This window comes from Emys orbicularis, chromosome 1 (assembly GCF_028017835.1).
Source record: "Emys orbicularis isolate rEmyOrb1 chromosome 1, rEmyOrb1.hap1, whole genome shotgun sequence".
Taxonomy (NCBI): Eukaryota; Metazoa; Chordata; order Testudines; family Emydidae; genus Emys; species Emys orbicularis.
In genome coordinates, this window is record NC_088683.1 from 206384718 (window position 1) to 206404245 (window position 19528).

The following is a 19528-nucleotide window of genomic DNA, read 5'->3' on the forward strand; positions in this document are numbered from 1 at the left end:
GACACAGAAACATGTACATAGCTTAAAACAGACATTAGCCAAATCACGCCTATAAATTCTTAAAGGAGACAGTTATGACGTTAAAAGGTGAAACTTGCCTGTGCTTTCCCTTGTCTATTAGCCCTACTACTGGGGACATCTTCCAACTTTTTCCTTTACAAGCCTATGAAATTAAATGTAAAGGACTCACTATTCACAGATCCTTAATATGCACTGAAGACTCACATCAGGAAATAAAAATTCTGCATTTCTCACATTAAAACAATATATGTCACCACACATTCTTACATTCACAAACTGTATTTGAGAAAGTGTGGTATCAGACTACTTAGCTTTTGTATTTGCTGATTTCTGAGTCCTTAATTTATCTTATGCACTTCTTATGATAAATTGGAGAGCTGGCCTGAATTCAACAAGATGAAATTCAATGAAGACAAATGCAAAGTACTTCACTTAGGAAGGATAAAATCAAATGCAAAACGGGGAATAACTGGCTTGGTGGTAGTACTGCTGAAAAGGATCTGGGGGCTATCGTGAATCATAAATTGAATATGAGTCAATGTGATGCAGTTGTGAAAGGTTAATATTAACAAGCATGTTGTATGTAAGTCAGGGGAGGTAATTGTCCCACTCTATTTGGCATTGGTCAGGTCTCAGCTGGAGTACAGTGTCCAGTTTTGGGTGCCATACTTTTGGAAAGATGTGGACAAACTGGAGAGAATCCAGAGGAAAGCAACAAAAATTATAAGAAGTTTAGAAAACCTGAGCTATGGGGAAAGGTTTAAAAAAACTGGCCATGTTTAGTTTTGAGAAAAGACAACTGGGGGGTGGGCCTGATAACAGTCTTTAAATATTTAATGGCTGTTATACAGAGGACTGATCAATTGTTCTCTATAACCACTGAAGTTAGGACAAGAAGTAATGGGCTTAATCTACAGCAAGAGAGATTAGGTTAGATATTAGGAACAATTTTCTAACTATAAGGGTCGTTAAGCCCTGGAATAGATTTCCAAGGGAGGCTGTGGAATCCCCTAACACTGGAGGTTTTAAAGAATAGATTGGACAAACACCTGTCAGGGATGGTCGAGATTTATTTGGTCCTGCCTCAGTGCAGGGGACTGGACTTGCCTTCTCGAGGTCCCTTCCAGGCCTACATTTCTATGATTGATAATAAAAGTCACCATGGTAATTCAAACATCAACTTTTTAACTTTAACGTTGCCTTAACAAGATATTTGTATTTAGCATACACAAAATGTGGCTTCACTTTTTTTAAAACAATCATTTCAGTAAGAGTAAAGAAGTGAATATTGGCAAGGTTTTTTGTTTAACACACACACCGGTCCCTTGACTGAGCATCTTTCTTGATTGCTGGTAAAAAGCCCCTAATCCCAGGATGTTTTCAGAGAATGGATTTCTTCAAGTAGCCTAATCATGCTAGAACTTTATATGGGAGATTTTATCTACATTTGTGTAGACATTCAAAAACAAAATTTGACAACATTCAGGAGAGACTTAAGTGAGAAAGTGGAAATTTTTTTTTTACCTAGAACTGTTACTGTTGCTTTTCTTGTCACTTTTCCATTCTTCCTCCTCATCAGAAGAACCTGAGCCTTCACTTTCTTCTGCTTCCTGGATTAAAAAAAAAAAAAAAAAAAAAAAAGTTTAGTTGACTATCAATCCTATTTTTTTTTTTTTTTTTGCAGTGCACATTGTAAGTTTTATATTGTTTTAAACACTAAGATAGCATCCATAAGGGGAAGGAAAGATATCAAGTTAAAAAGAGATCTCCTTACTACGTTAAAAATAACAAATTATTAAAAATAGTGAAGTAAAGTTCTTTAATTTCTATTTGAGCTGACTTCCTCAATATGAACACAAACTAGCACTGCACATTAAATTATTCAACATGAGTAGACTGTACAGAAACACAGAGGCCATAAGATCTGTTACAGCTGTTTCCAAGGCTACAACAGCCCCACCCCCCAGTGGTAGCCTCACTGTTTTGCCTATGAATACCTTAGCATTCTTTGATTGCACACACTTTGCAAGATTGCAAATTATATATCAAAATGAGTATTAAAATATCTTAGACTCTTGATGTCCTCATGAAGTCAATGTATGACAGAACCTGGCTCACTCAGCATGCAAAAGGAGGATTTAAAGTGGTAGAGGAAGGGGATCCACATATGAAAAAATACCATGCCCCTCCTCCCCATAAAAACAGTAGAGTTCTAACTTCTGTAAATTTGTTTTCCTTAAATATTTCATACAAGATGGGCATGGTGATTTTGTAGATTTTCAGCATATTGATTGGCCTTGTATTCAATAATTTTTTTAAGTAAAACAGTGTATATTTAAATACAAAATGGATTACATGGTATGCGAAATATCCCCTGATATACTGCAGAAGTTTTAACATTTCCTGCAATTTTTGCCCGTGTGAATTTCAGATTCCTAGGAGCAATAGCTCATTGTGAATTTAAGGACTGCTTTTTTTAAATAGACCTAGTAACTGGGTATCAGCATGAGGGCTATCAGAGCTGGTCATGACTCAGGTTGTATCCTACAGCATACTACACAAAACCTATGTTAAAAGAAAATTGTTAAAGTTGCAGAGTCAAGTACTCAAGGTTAAGAAATGACGGAATTAAGGTTGCCTGTGCATTCAACTGCCTTAACCATGATACTGTCCTCTACTCCTGCAACCCCCTGCCTCATTCACTATACATTTTTCAACTTGCAACAGATGAAGCAGGGTTCCTACAGACAACAGTCTCTTCATACACGACCCTGATTCAACCCCATAGCATAGCTACCAGTCTCTCCCCCTGGCTTCAACTACCATATTTCCCAGCCCCAGTTCTTCAATCCCCAAGTCTGGCTCTTGTTCCCTCTGCATTTGAGGGGCAAAACAGAGAGGCATGAGAGAGTCTCACTGCTTTCTGTTCCTGTGCCGCCCACCACCGCAGTCAGGAGCAGCACTTATAGGGAAACTCCTGCTCAACCCTTGCCCAACATAGACAGAATCTTTGGAGAATTTAGCTGCCAAACTCCAAGTCACTACTGAGCATATGCAAACATACTTTTTTTCAAAAGTATTATAAACTTGGATAAATTTGGGCAGTTTTTCCACAGAACAACAAAAGACATCTGAAACCAGGGGGTAGCCAATGCCAAATTTCAAATCCCTACTACAAAGCATAAAGGCACTAGAGCTTCTCAATGAAACAATTGTAAGGGTTTTTTGTTTTGTTTTTTAACAATAGGAAAAAATATGTTGTTTTGCAAATCTCGTTCTTGGAAATGGGTAAGCTATTTTTGCGGAAACTTTCAGAAGTGTTCAACCTGAGGCAGATGACTGGCATGGAAAATAATAGCCCAAACAGAGTTTGGCACAGTATTTATAAACTGAAAGCAAGGTTTTATAACGGAAGTGTTGGGCAATCTAGAGCACTGGTAATATCTGCTGACAGTTAACATATTATAGAAATATTTGTTCTTGTAAAAACAGGGGTGCATGCATTTTCTGCAACAGAAATCTGACATTTTATGAAACTTTCAGGATACTTTCCACTAACTCCAGTTAGTGAATTAAAGAATTTGGAAAAGCACTCACCTGGTTTATAAAGCCAAAACAGTCATCCCTTTCCTCATCAGATGAATCAAGTTGTTCTGTGTTATTCCGTGTTCGATAACTTGGATATTTACGCCTATGTAGTCTACGCTTGGATTGTATCAGTGAAGCTTCAGAGTCACTCTAACAGGCGTTACAGATAAAGATACAATGCTGAATTAATGCAATCCAATTTTTGCATAAATAGATAAGTTAAATATAGCTTTACAATATGAAAGTAAACTTAATTTTATAGACTTGTAACAAATATTGTGAACATACAAGAATGCAAAGAGTATCTATTCTTGAAGAGCTGAGGTCTAACAAGCTATTCAGAGTTCCCACTTTTTGCTTAAATGTGGTACACCTTACAGTAGTGTCAAAATCGTAACTCCTAATGCCATAAGTTTTAAAAAAAGATTTAAACAGTAATTATAGTTGTGTAGTGAAACTGATTATTTACATAAACAGGACTCCTAGTTTATTCTGTAGTTCTATTATCTGCTGTGGAATTGAGGACCAGTTTATGAAATTAAAGAAAAAATTATGTCATATGAGAAGATACAATCAATGCAACTATAAAGAAAGGTAAGCCAAAAACAAGAGTTGTTTTAAATATAAAAATAAGCTGTTATTTTGACAACATAGATCAAAACAAGAAATATAGTTCTTCTGAATTTGTGAGAAAGGCCGACCACTTTCAAGGTTCAATATTTTAAGAAGCTGTTATAAATTAATAGTGGTTATTTTACAACTTAACAGAACTTGTTGCAAGTCCACCATTTAATTTACCGTTAGTAGCACACCAATTTGAAATCTACTCAATTAAAAAAAAAAAAGTTAACAGTAACTAGATATTTTACCTGTCACCAAATCGCCCTGCCAATTTTGGTGTACAGTTTTACAATCACGTTTTCCTATTTAAACCGTTCTGTCTTGTTTGGGCCTTTCCAACGAACAACAGAAAAGGAAAAACTGACTATATAGGAACAACCCTGAAACTGATTGCACACAAAATGCTGTCAAATCCACAAAGTAAGCTGCAAAAGACAAAAGTGATACTAGCCTATTATTCTGAATTAATTTCTATAAACTCTGAAGATATCTTGGAGGATTCTCACTATTTTTACACTCATTAGTACTGTATGTGACTGGGAAAACTGCCCTATCTATACAATCTTGAATCCTTTAATACAATAATAGCAGCATGAAGTCCAATCCAGGCCCGCTCTTGACTGTCAGACAAGCTGCCAACCGAGTTCCAGTCAGTTCTGTGGATGGAGGAAGGTGAAGCTCCCAGAAAAAACGCCAATTCAAGGGAGTCACCATAAAATAAAAAATTTACCAGAAAAATGGGGCACTGGGGTCTGGGAGAATCCTGCAAGATGGTATCTTTAGAGACATGTGTAGGTACTTTTTCAACTCGCGGCTCTCTCATGCAGAAGTTAGGAGCTCATCATTCACTATATCTGTTTCATACCTTTTCTGAGAACTGAAATGTCTTCCTTTTCCTCTCTGTTGCATAGAGCTCTCTCTCTTCCTCTCCTTTTGCAATCCGGTACTCCTCCTGTTTTCTACAAGAGAGTTTTGAAACTTGTCAAAATAAAAGTAAAATCACAATTCTGAAAGTAAATTGAGTAGTTACAGGTTTGTCTTCTTTAAAATACTTTATATTCTGACACTGGACCTAACAAAATTGACAGTTTAAATGTCCAAATTTTATCCTCTCTTGGAATCGTTATAACACGATGGAGAAATTCTATAGTTTCTAAATATTTAGGGCTTTTATATATCTATCAATTCATAAAGAAAAAACTCTCCTGACACATTGGCAGACATGGTTGATAAGAAGGATTTACAAGAGGATTTTTCTCCCAAATTCACCACTATCCCTTGTAGGATGAAATAACCGCCCCCCCCCCCCCTCATTTTCAATCTATGGTCCCATCAGAAGTAGGTCCAAATATATGGATAGATCACCTCCATTACACATCTTTTTGGTCTACACTACTTGAATCATGCTAACAGGCACCATGTACAGTGATAGGCATCAAGAACATATTTACTGTTTGCAAAGGAACAGGTTTCTAGATTTTTCTTTTAAACATGCTGGCCAAGTAAAGTAGATTCAACCAATCTTAGCTGATACCATTTAACACTAGAGGGTTTGCTTCTCTTCCTCCCTACAATCACCAGGCTTTGCAAGCAGGTGATGACGACAACAGGATTTCCTCCTCTTTCCCTTTTTCAGACACCTGGCTCTGAGGCTGGGATGAAGGAAAAAGCTTTTAACAGCCCCCTTGGCTACAAGTGCTGCTGTTTCTTATCCTCAGCAACAAATGCAACTTCTCTTCCTCCTAGGCATTTAATGCTCCTGTATGAAAACAGCAGCCAGCTGTCTTCAAGAACCTTCTGCTGCCTCCTGTTCAGGCAGTGCTCCTCTTGTGTTGCTGATGGATAGCAACTCGTACCAGGAGAGGAGTCGCTCAGGAGCCTCCAAAAGATTTTTTTGAATCTTTCCAAGTTAGTGAATGTAGCGCTATAACCCTCACTTTTCTGGAAAATGAGGAGCATTCAGTGAACCTAACTACCCTTTCAATTCTTTTGGCATATACTTCATTGTTTGCAGTAAACCCTCTTACATGCTCAAGTTATTTTCCAACTAGTTAGTTCTCCCTTCACCCTTATGTCACATACATTTTCCAACTTAGTTTTGAATGCAACTGAAATTAACATTTAGTAATTTCAATTTGCACTAGAGTATTTTTTTAGTGTAGGCCTAACAGCACTGAATAAAGGAGAACATTAAGGTATTAAACGTGTGGAGTAATATTGTAGCAACCTCATTTTTTAAAAAAGAGATGTCCTTCATATGAGCCAGCTAGATTTTCACACACCTGAATAAATGCAGTGGTATTTCTGGTACAACTACTCTTCGTTTCCAAGCTTGAAGGTCTCGCTCTGTGGCAATTTGACTTCGTGGAGCATTCTGATGCATTTGACGTACACCTTCCACTTGCCCACTGCGACGCAGACCAATATTGGGAGGGGACTGGATGTCTAAACTTGGCCTTCTAAAACCTAAAAAAAATATGATGAAAGAGTAGAAAATCTTCTGCCACCGGACAGCTTTGGTATCTAGTTTGCCCCAATTGTTTGACTGTAAATTAAAAATTAACATTCTCCAGTGAAAGAAAGCTCACAGAAACATGTTGAAGAATCAAAACTTTGTGAATGGATTGCCTCCTCTGGTGATAAATACATTTGGGATTTCAAGCTGTTTTAAAAATCTTTATTACTTCCACTGCTACTTTCAAACCCTAATGAAAGGCAAAACAGTATGAAAGATGTTTTGAGTTTTTCCTGCTGATTTTGCACCAACAGCTAGCTAGCTACCTAAATACCATTCCCAGCATGACACTTATATAGTCATAGGTACGTACACATTGAACAGAACCATGTTCATTTTAAATCCACTTGAAGTCCACAAGGTAAAGAAAGGGAGAAGAAACCATTACTCAATGAAAAGACAATTTTGCAAACTTTAGAAAAATACTAGTAAAAAGTGAGTTTCAAGAACTCTTGAAATATTACAGTACGCTACATATATCCTTAAATATTTAGCTGCCTGCAATCAAAATCAATGCTTTTTGTATGTTTAAGGTTGTATGTACCAAAAGCTGGAGATTCAACCTTTTAAGATACATTTACAGAAGTATCTGGAGGTGTTTTAGCCCAAGAGACACAGCAAAAAGCCCAGTTTTAGACTAGAACCCATGTGGACTATTTCATACTCAAAAGTAGTACAAAAAACTTTTCAGATGAAGGGATTTCCCCCTCCCCACACCTAAACAAATATTTACCAGTAGTAACTGACCTCTTCTAGGTGTTCCGTCTCCATTCTGTAGTCCATTTGGAACAACTTCTTGATCTGATCCAGTTCTTTGGTCTTGCTGTTGCTGTAATTGTCTTATCATGCCATCAAGAATGTTGGGTTCCAGACTTTGTTCATCCTGGTCAACAGTTTGCTGGCCTATCACTTGCTCAACAACCTCTCCATCACCTGGCAAATTTAATACAAACCATAAGCAAAATGGTTAACTGCCATAGAACTAAAGTTGGCTGTGCTGATCACCTTCACAGCACACCTTAAAAATTAAGCTCTTCTAAAATTGAGTACTTGAGGATAATTCTGAAACGTAACGTGGATAATCACCCAAGTTATTTATATTACTTAATATTTTTAAAAGGACACATTTACCAAACCTAAAATGAACAGAAATAATTCTTGAGTTTTTAAAAAAAATATATGCCCTGCAACAGCTGCAACCCAAATATGGCATCAGAAAATGAAATTAACCAAAAAACCTCCATAAAAATGTGAAACAGACTATTTTCACTGTTTACTCTTTGCATTTCTTGGTTTGGAGAAACAGCATAAAAGCAAATTAGGGGAGGGATAGCTCAGTGGTTTGAGCATTGGCTTGCTAAACCCAGGGTTGAGAGTTCAATCCTTGAGGGGCCACTTAGGGACCTGGGGCAAAATCAGTACTTGGTCCTGGTAGTGAAGGCAGGGGGCTGGACTCGATGACCTTTCAAGGTCCCATACAGTTCTAGGAGATAGGATATCTCCATGAATTTATATATATAAAAAAAAAAAAAAAAAAACTCTGTTTCAATAATTTTAAGATGTTATCCATACCACAGGTAAAGATTTTTTTAATTGTTTGTAATATTGTCTCTTAATGTGTCTTAATTGTAATTTGTCTCAAACTTCTTTACTGATACTTGCATACCCATGCTATGGTTGCATACAGCCAAGAAACCAATTATAAACTAAAAGAGACTAGACGGACGAAATCTTTTGTTCCAAAGAACTCACACCTTTTCAATTTGAGCTAAACCACCACCTTCATTACCTGTCAGTGTATTAGTGATTATATCCTCTTTGTAAACCAGCAACTAGAAGCTGAAACTATAGCAAATACACTTGATCAGACAATATTACATCCAGTAGACATTTTTGTTACAAGACAATATATTACAGTTGCATTAAAACCCAACTACATAAATCTCAAGTAAAATAAATAAATAAATAACTTTGACGTAACTGTAGAACATTAATCTTTTCCTATGCAAAAGATGGTAATGATTCTAAAGTCCAGTCAGACACAGACAGATCCCGAAGTTGAAATTACTATTCTTACTTGTTGCTATATATCCCAGTTGAGGAATCAAATGTTCATCTGCACAGTTCTCTCTTCCTGGTACTAATCTCTGGTATTTTGTTGGATGAGGGTTTCCATCCACATCTACTAAGAACGGAGGTGGCATGAGATGAGGAGCCTGTTGTGTTTGCTCATCTAGGACATAATTGTTAGCGTCTCGAATCAATGGTCGGTAGTCAGTGTGGAAGAACATCTGATCAGGAATCTGGAAATAAATGAAGCTCGCATATTGTCAACTTGAAAAAAAGATGTGTTAAAGAACTTGCATGTAGAAGAAAATTATACTAAATTTACCTCCTATTGCAACAATTGGTATAGAAACAACAAGGAGTCAGGTGGCACCTTAAAGACTAACAGATTTATTTGGGCATAAGCTTTCGTGGGTAAAAAACCCACTTCACTTTCTTTTTTCTTCCACTTCTTTTTACCCACGAAAGCTTATGCCCAAATAAATCTGTTAGTCTCTAAGGTGCCACCGGACTCCTTGTTTTTGTGGATACAGACTAACACAGCTACCCCCTGATAATTGGTATAGAGCAGGGATTGGCAGCCTTTGGCACGCAGCTCGCCAGGGTAAGCCCCCTGGCGGGCCGGGCCGGTTTGTTTACCGGCCACGTCCACAAGTTTGGCTGATCGCAGCTCCCACTGGCCAATGGGAACAGCGGGAAGCGGCGGCCAGCACATCCCTCGGCCCGCGCTGCTTCCTGCAGCCCCCATTGACCTGGGACGGCAAACCGCGGCCAGTGGGAGCTGCGATCGGCAGAACCTGCAGACGTGGCAGGTAAACAAACCGGCCCGGCCCGCAAGGGTGCTTACCTTGGTAAGCCGCGTGCCAAAGGTTGCCGATCCCTGGTATAGAGAGACCAAGTTCTCAAAAGGAAAAAAGCCACACAAAGATCCTATGCCATCCTAGATTTGTGTTGCTCTGATGATATCATATCCCTCATAAAAGAAAGGAATTTTGATAGGCAAGCAGTTAAAAGTATTCAGTACGTTGGTCTTTGAGAGGATAATACATTGAAAGTTCTGCAAGCCTATATTAAATAAAATTGCTGCTCTACCCTGAAAAGTAACTATAAAACAACATTTCAAATTTCCATTTTTAATTTAACATTTAGCAAACATTTGCTTTGTTTCCATCTAAACATATGGTTCTCTAACTGCTAACCTACAAATTTGCCGTGGGATAGCAAAGTCAAGCAAGGTTCTTTCTTCATCAAGAATTAGCACCAGAAATAAAGATTCTGCAATCAAAATTAAGCCTTCAGTTACATCCAAGTAATTGCACTGAAGTAAAATGGGGGTGCAAAAGTGTCAAAGAGGTAACAGTCTGAACTTTTATTACTGATGGTGATAAGCAAGAAGAAATGAACCACTTTTCCCTTTTTGATCCCAAGTTGAATAGGTAGGATAGTTAGGGAAAAAACTCTCAAATGATAAATTTGGAACTAGAGTTTTACGATAGTAAATGCAATACAATTTGCAGTCATTGCTGATCTGATTAGGGTCATACCTGGCAGTATCGTAAGTGCCAAGTGTCATGTAAGAGCCCAACATTGTATTTACAGCTACAGTCTTGTTGCCCAACTAGAAAGTTTGTTTTATGATAGAAGAATGTCTGAAGTGCCAGTCTAAGAGAAAAGTAACTGCTTATTAAGCAAAGCAAAAAAACAAAACAAAAACAAATCAGAAGTCAAGATAGTAATACATATATCCAAGTATGCAGTATATTTTTCACATGAATTCATTTATTTCTCTAATCATCACAAATGTCAACTGAAACCTGAACTTACCTTTTCATAAGGCTTGTTGCACCCAAAACCAAATATCAACAGATGCCCATGAGAATCTGTACAGGCAAAATGTTGTCCATCTGATGAAAACTTGCAGTCAAAAACAGCACCGTGTCCTTGTCCTTCAATCTAGATTGAAGAAATGAAACTCAAGGTAGGTTTTGTCATATTTTTTGGAACAAGCAACATTGTACAGCCTTATCCAAACTTCAATTACCAGAGACTCCCTGTTATTTAAAAACAAGGTCACGTTTCTCCTACTATATGTTACAGTGAAATTTTTCTTCTTACATTAAGTTTAACGTTCCTCATTACATGATAATTAGGACTCCAATCTTGGAATTGGATCTGCATTGGAAGACCCTTAACACCTGTAGAGTCTCTCTGAAGTCAGCTGGACTTTGTGAAGGCAGCAGCATTCACCCATGCAGATGTGATTACTAGCTTGGGCCCCATCAAGTAACGTACCCTCAAATATGGCTGAGAGGGGAATATGAGAAATTTAGAGATTTATCCTAAGTCTCTACCATATGTAACCTATTCTCAGTATTAATAAAGAGGAACATAAAATTATATTTAGATTGCAAAATCAAGAGTCTATAGTCAGCTATTTCATTTCCTAGATAGGTCCAAATTTTAAGAGACTTATTTAAGGTTGTGGATCTACTGTAATTTGAACTACAACAGCTAAAAACATGCTTTTTACAAAGCTTTATATTTTTAAACAAAGCCACTTTAATATCAAATGCTACTTTTTAAAGAACCTCACTGCTATAGCACTTTACAAAGATATCCTCAAGACAAAGTACAAGATACAAAGCCAATCCCTTATTGTCTACATCTAGAAAGAAACAAAAAAAAGTGTGAACAGTGGTTATACTAGCACAACTTGGGGAAAAAATAAGTTATTTAAAAGTGGAGAAGGATGGGCTAAGACAGCTGTCAAGAATGAAGTGAGCTCCATGTAGTTGGGCGAACCACAAAAAGAGGCACCATCACTTGCTGACTTAAATGACAGTAGCATTCTTAAAGACACAGCTGACAATGTAATTACTTGTCAGAATGAGCCTTGAGGTGCTAGTCTAATTATAACAAGGGACTACACAAGATAAGGGCTTTAAAGACCAACAGGGCCAAATTAAAGTTAAACCACCATTTTAGAAGCCCCAAAAATAGGGAGAGTGGGAGAGAGAAGATGCTCTGATCACAATTGCTCAAACATGTTGCATATCCTGAAAAAGGCAGAGGAATATATAATAATTTGATCTTACCATGTTAAAATAATGCTTAGTTTTGATGCCTTTTGTAATATCCCATATAAAGATATTGCCATCATGGCCTGCAGATAACATAATCCTTGAATCAAAAGGGTGGGTCTCCAACACAAATACTTCATCTGTATGTCCCTATTTTAATATGGAAAAATAGGCATACAAAAATCACAAGTTTACAATTAATACGTTAGAGAGTTCTGAATTCATGCATCCTAGACTTCTAAGACCCTCAGACCCTCCAGACTGCCTCCAGAAATCTGAGAACTTTTGGTGGTCCAACATTATTGTCACTTTCACAATTGCATGAAACACTGTAGATGGGTGCAAGTGTCAGGGAACCTTGTGACAAAGAAAAGACTGTTTTTGAACCATACCACTGGCTGGATTCAAGCAAAGATTGCAACATACCTACTTAATTAAAAAAAATGGGATTTGATATTTACTGGAGAAAAGTCTCAAGCTTTTCCCTATTTCACAGGGAAGGTAGGCTCAATATTATTGTTTTGCACACACTGGGATTTTTTTTTTTTTTTTTTTTTGGGTGGGATGGAAGCTGTTGGGTTTTTGGGTGTTTTTTTTTTTTAAATAAGCACTATACATGCATTATATTCAGATACAAGCTTCCAAGACAAATCAAATTAAATGACCAATTCAACATGCAAATGTCACTTTAATACTAATGAAATTGAAAGGCTGCATATTTTAAAAAGCAGGTAAGATCATTACATACCACCATATCATGAAGTAATTGCCCAGTATAAGAATTCCAAACTTTTAGCAGATGATTATTCACAGCAGTAACAACAAAATTATCATTTTGATTCCAAGCTATCATTGTTACTTTCGGCTTCATAAATCTGTCTTCTTCTGAATGAGAGTCACTATTTAAAAAGAACAGCGCCAGTGTAAGTATAACTTTTAAAATAAGTGTACATTTCAATATCTAAACAAATATTGAACTCTCGTGATGTTACAAATCTGACATATTGAGCTAAGGATTAAACTCTAGTAAATAATTTGTCCACTATTTTGATATTTCTGCAGTAACTTGACCATAGAATGTGTTGACATCTTAAACTTTAAATCTGAGTTTTCTTGCTTTGGTAGGTTTTACTTTAAATCACAAAATTGCATGCAAAACAAGTGTATTTTTAAATTTAATGGAAATATACCACTGATATGTTTTAGGCTCAAAATGTTAGTGAACCCACTGAAGAACTGATACTTAAAAAAAATCCACCCAACAGTCCAATGATGTTCAGATATCTTATTTCACCTTTTTTTTTTTTAATTAGATAAGCTTCATGAGAATTGGATGTTTGTGTAAGTTGTCACACAGTACAGTTCAATAAGAAATTTATTAGAATACTGAAGTTAAGAATCAGAATGAGCTATAAGGATACCAGAAACCAAGGACCTGGGACTCTCAATCTGCCCTGAAGTCTGACTCTAAGTTATTCTTGCTTCTCTTTTAAAGAAAAAGGCTGTTGAACCCACTTTGTGTGTCTTAATTCAGTCCCTACATGTGCATGTCAAAAAGATTTGTGGAAAACAAGAGACACACAAAATAAAACAAATTCAATTCACTGAATGTAGGCCTCTGAAGGAGGAATGGGAAAGCACTGCTAAAATTTAGTGTATTTATTTCATAGGGTGCACAAAATTACCTCCATCTTTTTAGATGGAGCCCATATGAAACTGACTTCCTCAAAATTAGGAGCACATTTAGATTTTCAGAATTTTCATTTTGAAACTCTGGGAGCAGTTTGTGATGCCACAATATGTGGGAGAAAACTAGAGAACACTTTTGGAAAAAAATCAAATTGCTATGCTAATTAAAGCAAATCAAGTTATGATAAAGTTACAATTTATGGTAGGAACAGGGCTTCTGGATTGCTAGAAAGGAATCAGATGCAGCAGGCTTCAGTAAACAATGGGCATTTTTCTTCTGAAGAAGAAAATGAATATTATACTGAAGAGGAACTTCTTTAATACACTAATCAAAAAACAACAAACATACTTACTTACATTAAAAGGTGCAGAATTTAGATTAGATTCCAAGCAGATATAGTGAATCTTTCAAAGTACCCGACTCCCCATAAACACACAAATAGAAGACACTCAGCCTACCCTGGTAACTTATCAGCCATATCCAACAAGATGCTCCTCCATTCTGTTTGCTGGAAACGCCAGATATGGGCTGTTCCATCTCTGCTGCCACTTATGAACCTTGAAATAATCGTAAAAGATTTTATCTAGTACACAAAAGTAGATAGTCACAGTATTTCTACTTAAAAATACACCCATCCAGAGTTCTGGGGGCATAAACACACGGTTAAATAAAACCTACAAAATGGAATAACGACCAAAACAAGTTATCTTTCCAATCCAGGCTTAGACTCTCCAACGACCCAAACTCAGACTTCTTTCCCAGAGAAAGCCTAAGAAAAAGATGAGCTTTCTATGTGAGCTCAAGGTCAACAAATTTGAGAAGTGGCAGAACAACAGGAAAGCTAAGGACTCTTCAAGAAAAACCTGTCTCCAGGTCCTTCCTTATTAAATCAAAACCCTTAGCTCAAATGCTATGGCATCAGACAGAGAAAGGCAGCCTGAGATATCCTGGATGCAATTCATGTAGGGCTTTACAGATCAAAAATAATATTTTAAAATTGCACTGGGAAAGGAACTGCAACAAAGGGTAGATTTATGCCTGAGCTCCATCCATATCCTGCATGAGAAGCACAGCTAAGCAAGAAAGCAGCCATACTTTCTACCGATTATAATTTCTGGATTGCATAAAATAGTAGCCCCACGTAGATAGCACTGGGTTACTGCAATATGAAAGTGCCAAAGACAAGGATTACTGTAGAAAGAGACATATTAATAAGGAAAAACTGCAACCTCCAGGCCAGGTATAGATTACAAAAGCATTCTTAGTCACTGTTATCTAGGTCTCCAGTAAAAAACAAAAGTTTGCAATTTATGGTTCCAATATGCCACTTATCAATATACTACTCAATTACCGTCTTGGATCTTTTCTGCATTTAAAGTAATAAGATCATATCCATTCATTTTATTATTATAATAATAGCAGCACTTTGGCTGCATTAAAAACACCCTCTTTTTTGTAAAATCCTTTTTCTATAAAACCATACTTGAAGAAAAGAGTTTAATAAAATTGTATGAAATCATTTTAAGACATTGCTGTTTCCAGACCCTGCTTTAATTTCCTGATCAAAACACATTGCAAAATTCGGGTGGTTTGCTGAAGCAACTAGCAAAACAAAACAGCTGAGCAGACAGCAGTGCAGTGTCATAGCAATACTTGGCACACTTCACCAAATAAAAAACGGTTACTTACCTTCTGTAACTGTTGTTCTTCGAGATGTGTTGTTCACGTCCATTACACATTAGGTGTACGCGCGCCGCGTGCACGAACGTCGGAAACTTTTTCCCTCAGCGGCTCCCGTGGGGCCGGCAGGGTCTCCCTTCCCGCCAGAGCGGCGCCCCGCTCTAGCGTATATATATCCCTGCGGGCCCGACCCTCCCTCGGTTCCTTCTTGCCAGTGACTCCGACAGAGGGGAAGGAGGGTGGGAAGTGTAATGGACGTGAACAACACATCTCGAAGAACAACAGTTACAGAAGGTAAGTAACCGTTTTTTCTTCTTCGAGTGATTGTTCACGTCCATTACACATTAGGTGACTCACAAGCTTACCATTGGAGGTGGGTAGGAGTCAAGGAATAACTGATTGAAGCACAGCCCTGCCGACAACCGCATCCTCTCTGGTCTGATGATGGATCGCGTAGTGGGCTGTGAACGTATGCACCGACGACCAGGTGGCCGCTTTACAGATTTCCTGGAGTGGAACCTGCGCCAAGAAAGCCGCCGAGGACGCTTGGGCCCTAGTTGAGTGAGCCCTGATCTCCGGGGCTGGTACGTTGGCGAGCTCATAGCATGTGCATATGCAAAGCACAATCCATGCTGACAAGCGTTGCGTCGAGATAGGTTGGCCTCTCATTCGCTCCGCAATGGCAATAAACAGTTGAATCGATTTGCGGAATGGCCTGGTCCGTTCTAGATAAAATGCCAAGGCTCTACGGACATCGACGGTATGCAGGCTGCGGTGGCTTGGGTCCGTATGGGGCTTAGGGAAGAACACCAGTAAACAAATGTCCTGTCCCATATGAAAATGCATGACCACCTTTGGAAGGAACTTAGGGTGCGGCCTCAGTTGCACCTTATCTTTATAAAAAACTGTATAAGGAGGTTCCGAAGTGAGGGCTCTCAATTCCGATACCCTCCTAGCCGATGTGATGGCCACGAGAAATGCTACCTTCCATGAGAGGTGCATGAGGGAGCAAGAGGCTAGGGGTTCAAAGGGCGGCCCCATGAGTTTAGTCAGGACCAGGTTGAGATTCCACACAGGGACCAGCGGGCGCGAGTAGGGAAACACCCTCTCCAGCCCCTTGAGGAATCGAACTACTGTGGGGTTGGAGAACACCGAAACCCCCAACTCCTCAGGGTGGAACGCCGATATTGCAGCCAGATGCACTTTAATTGAGGCGGGGGCGAGCCCTTGATGCTTGAGGTGTAGCAAGTAGTCCAGAATTGATGGGACTGAGGCCTGCAGAGGCTGTATGCGATGAGGCTCACACCAGTGGGAGAACCTTTTCCATTTGGCAAGGTAGGTCACTCTTGTGGAGGGCTTCCTACTACCAAGGAGAATTTGCTGGACCTGGTGGGAGCACCTGTGCTCCGTATCGTTTAGCCAGAGAGATACCACGCCGTGAGATGTAGCGATGGTAGGTTCGGGTGGAGTAGGCGACCCCGATCTTGTGTGATGAGGTCGCGATGGAGGGGGAGGGCGATCGGGGTGGTCACGGACAGTTCCAGCAGGGTCGTGAACCAGTGCTGGCGTGGCCACACCGGGGCGATGAGGATGACTGTCGCCTTGTCCCTGCGGGTCTTGAGGAGGACCCTGTGGATGAGCGGGAACGGAGGGAAGGCATACCTCAGGCTCCCGCCCCACAGAATCGTGAAGGCATCTGCCAACGAGCCCGGGCTGAGGTTCTGGAATGAACAAAACTGAGGGCATTGGCTGTTGCTCTTGGTGGCAAAGAGATCCACCTGGGGAAACCCCCACCTCTGGAATATTAAATGCAGGACGTCCTGTCTCAACGTCCACTCGTGTGTGTGGTAGGACCGGCTGAGGCGGTCTGCTAACCCGTTTTGGGCCCCCGGGAGATATGTTGCGAGTAGGTGGACTGAATGGGCTATGCAGAAGTCCCATAGGAGGAGCGCCTCATGACAGAGGGGAGAGGAACGGGACCCGCCCTGCTTGTTTATGTAGAACATGGCGGTAGTGTTGTCCGTCAGAACTGACACACTGTGGCCTTCTATGGTAGCATGAAAGGTCTGGCAGGCGAGGCGAACCGCCCTTAACTCCTTCAGATTGATGTGAAGCAACTTTTCTTCCTTGGACCATAAGCCCTGGGTCCGCAGGTCCCCCAGGTGCGCCCCCCCAACCCAGGTCCGACGCGTCTGTTACTAACGTTAGAGTGGGTTGCGGGGTGGCGAAAGGGACCCCTTCGCAAACCTGCTGCTGATCGAGCCACCAGCGGAGAGAGTTCGACACCCGAGCTGGGATTGTCACCACCAGGTCTAAGGGGTCTCTGTTGGGGCGATATGTTTGGGCCAGCCACAACTGTAATGGCCTGAGCCTTAGGCGGGCATGTCTGACTACATGTGTGCAGGCCGTGTGCCCCAAGAGTTGCATGCAGCATCTGGCCATGGTCGTGGGGAATTGCAGGATGGAGCTTACGACCCTTTGAATGGCCAAGAACCGCGATACTGGAAGACTTGCCCGTGCCGCCACCGAGTCCAGGACTGCCCCTATGAAGTCCAGTCTCTGCGTGGGGATCAGTGATGACTTGGGCACATTGACCAGTAGACTGAGCTTGCGGAACACCTGTAGTGCCAACGTCACGTGGGAGCGGACCGCGGCCTGCGACCGGCCCGCAAGGAGCCAGTCATCCAAATACGGGTATACGCGCATCTTTCTTTTCCAAAGAAAAGCTGCCACCACGGACATGCATTTTGTGAACACTCGCGGGGCCGTTGCCAGGCCGAAGGGCAAGACCGTAAATTGAAAATGGTGTTGGTTGATGGTGAAACGCAGGAACCGCCGGTGGGCCGGGCGGATGGCGATGTGAAAGTACGCATCTTTCATATCGAGGGCAGCGTACCAATCCCCCGGATCCAGGGATGGGATAATAGCGCCAAGGGAGACCATACGGAAACGTGCCTTGACCAAAAATTTGTTTAGTCTGCGTAGGTCCAAAATGGGACGGAGGCCCCCTTTTGCTTTGGGAATGAGGAAGTATCTGGAGTAGAACCCTTTCCCCCTTAGGTCCGGAGGAACCTCTTCCACTGCTCCTACTGTGAGGAGGGTCCGCACCTCCTGCATGAGGAGTTGCTCGTGAGAGGGGTCCCTGAAGAGGGACGGGGATGGGGGATGGGAGGGAGGGGGCGAGGAGAACTGAAGGGTGTAGCCTGCCTCCACCGTGCGCAAGACCCAGCGGTCCGATGTTATATGTGACCAAGCACGGTAAAAATGGGACAGGCGGTCCCTGAAACACAGAGGGGGATCCGGAATAGAGTTTGGTACGCTGTCCTCGATCGCAGCTTCAAAACCCTTGCTTGTTTCCCGGCTGCGGCTTGCCTTGGCCATGATTCTGGCCCTGGTTAGGCGTGTTGTTGCGTCTACGCCTGTTATCCCTGCCCCTTCTGCGGTACGGTTCCTGTCTAGGACGAGGGTGGTACTGCCTTTGCGGAGGTTGGGGCTTAAAGGGTTTCCTCTGTGTCACTGGGGTATGCATTCCCAACGACTTGAGGGTAGCTCGAGAGTCTTTGAGGCTATGTAGTCTGGTATCCGTCTGGTCCGAAAACAAGCCTGACCCCTCGAACGGAAGGTCTTGGAGGGTGTTTTGCACCTCTGGGGGAAGGCCGGAAGCCTGTAGCCATGCCGAGCGTCTCATTACCACTCCTGACGCGATTGTCCTAGCAGCTGCGTCCGCGGAGTCAAGGGAGGCCTGTAGAGAGGTTTTGGCTACTGCCTTCCCTTCGTCTACTATAGCCGCAAACTCGGGTTGTGAGCCCTGAGGCAGGGATTCCTTAAACTTGGAGACTGATGTCCAAGAATTGAAGTTGTGTCTGTTCAGAATCGCTTGCTGGTTAGCGATCCTCAACTGGAGGCCCCTGGACGAGTAAACCTTTCTCCCAAATAAGTCCAAGCGCTTTGCCTCCTTGGGCCTTGGGGGCCGGGGCCTGCTGGCCATGTCGCTCTCGTTCGTTGACTGCAGAGATGACCAGCGAACAGGGCGTTGGGTGAGAGAAGAGGAAGTTGAACCCTTTAGATGGGGCGAAGTATTTCCTCTCCACGCCTTTCGCAGTTGGTGCACTGGAGGCCGGTGTTTGCCATACTGTTTTATAGTTGGACTGGACCGTTTTTATGAGCGGGAGCGCGATCCTGGAGGGGCCCTCCGGGCTTAGAATGTCGACCATGGGGTCCTCCTGCTCTACCGTCTCCTCCGCCTGCAACCCCAGATTGAGGGCT

General features: G+C 41.1%; 1 protein-coding gene across 2 annotated transcripts in view; it reads right to left on the reverse strand.

Annotated features, from left to right (window-relative positions):
* The window catches only part of BRWD1 (bromodomain and WD repeat domain containing 1), a 109242-nt gene that overhangs the window by 62839 nt on the left and 26875 nt on the right, over nt 1-19528 (reverse strand). For both annotated transcript variants that reach the window (XM_065397572.1, XM_065397571.1), the window contains exons 13-22: nt 14041-14139; nt 12641-12791; nt 11908-12042; nt 10637-10765; nt 8823-9048; nt 7493-7678; nt 6513-6696; nt 5096-5189; nt 3619-3759; nt 1546-1631 (exon numbers count right to left, since the gene is read on the reverse strand). In XM_065397572.1, coding sequence (XP_065253644.1) covers nt 1546-1631; nt 3619-3759; nt 5096-5189; nt 6513-6696; nt 7493-7678; nt 8823-9048; nt 10637-10765; nt 11908-12042; nt 12641-12791; nt 14041-14139 — 1431 coding nt within the window. The remainder of the gene's footprint in view (nt 1-1545; nt 1632-3618; nt 3760-5095; nt 5190-6512; nt 6697-7492; nt 7679-8822; nt 9049-10636; nt 10766-11907; nt 12043-12640; nt 12792-14040; nt 14140-19528) is intronic.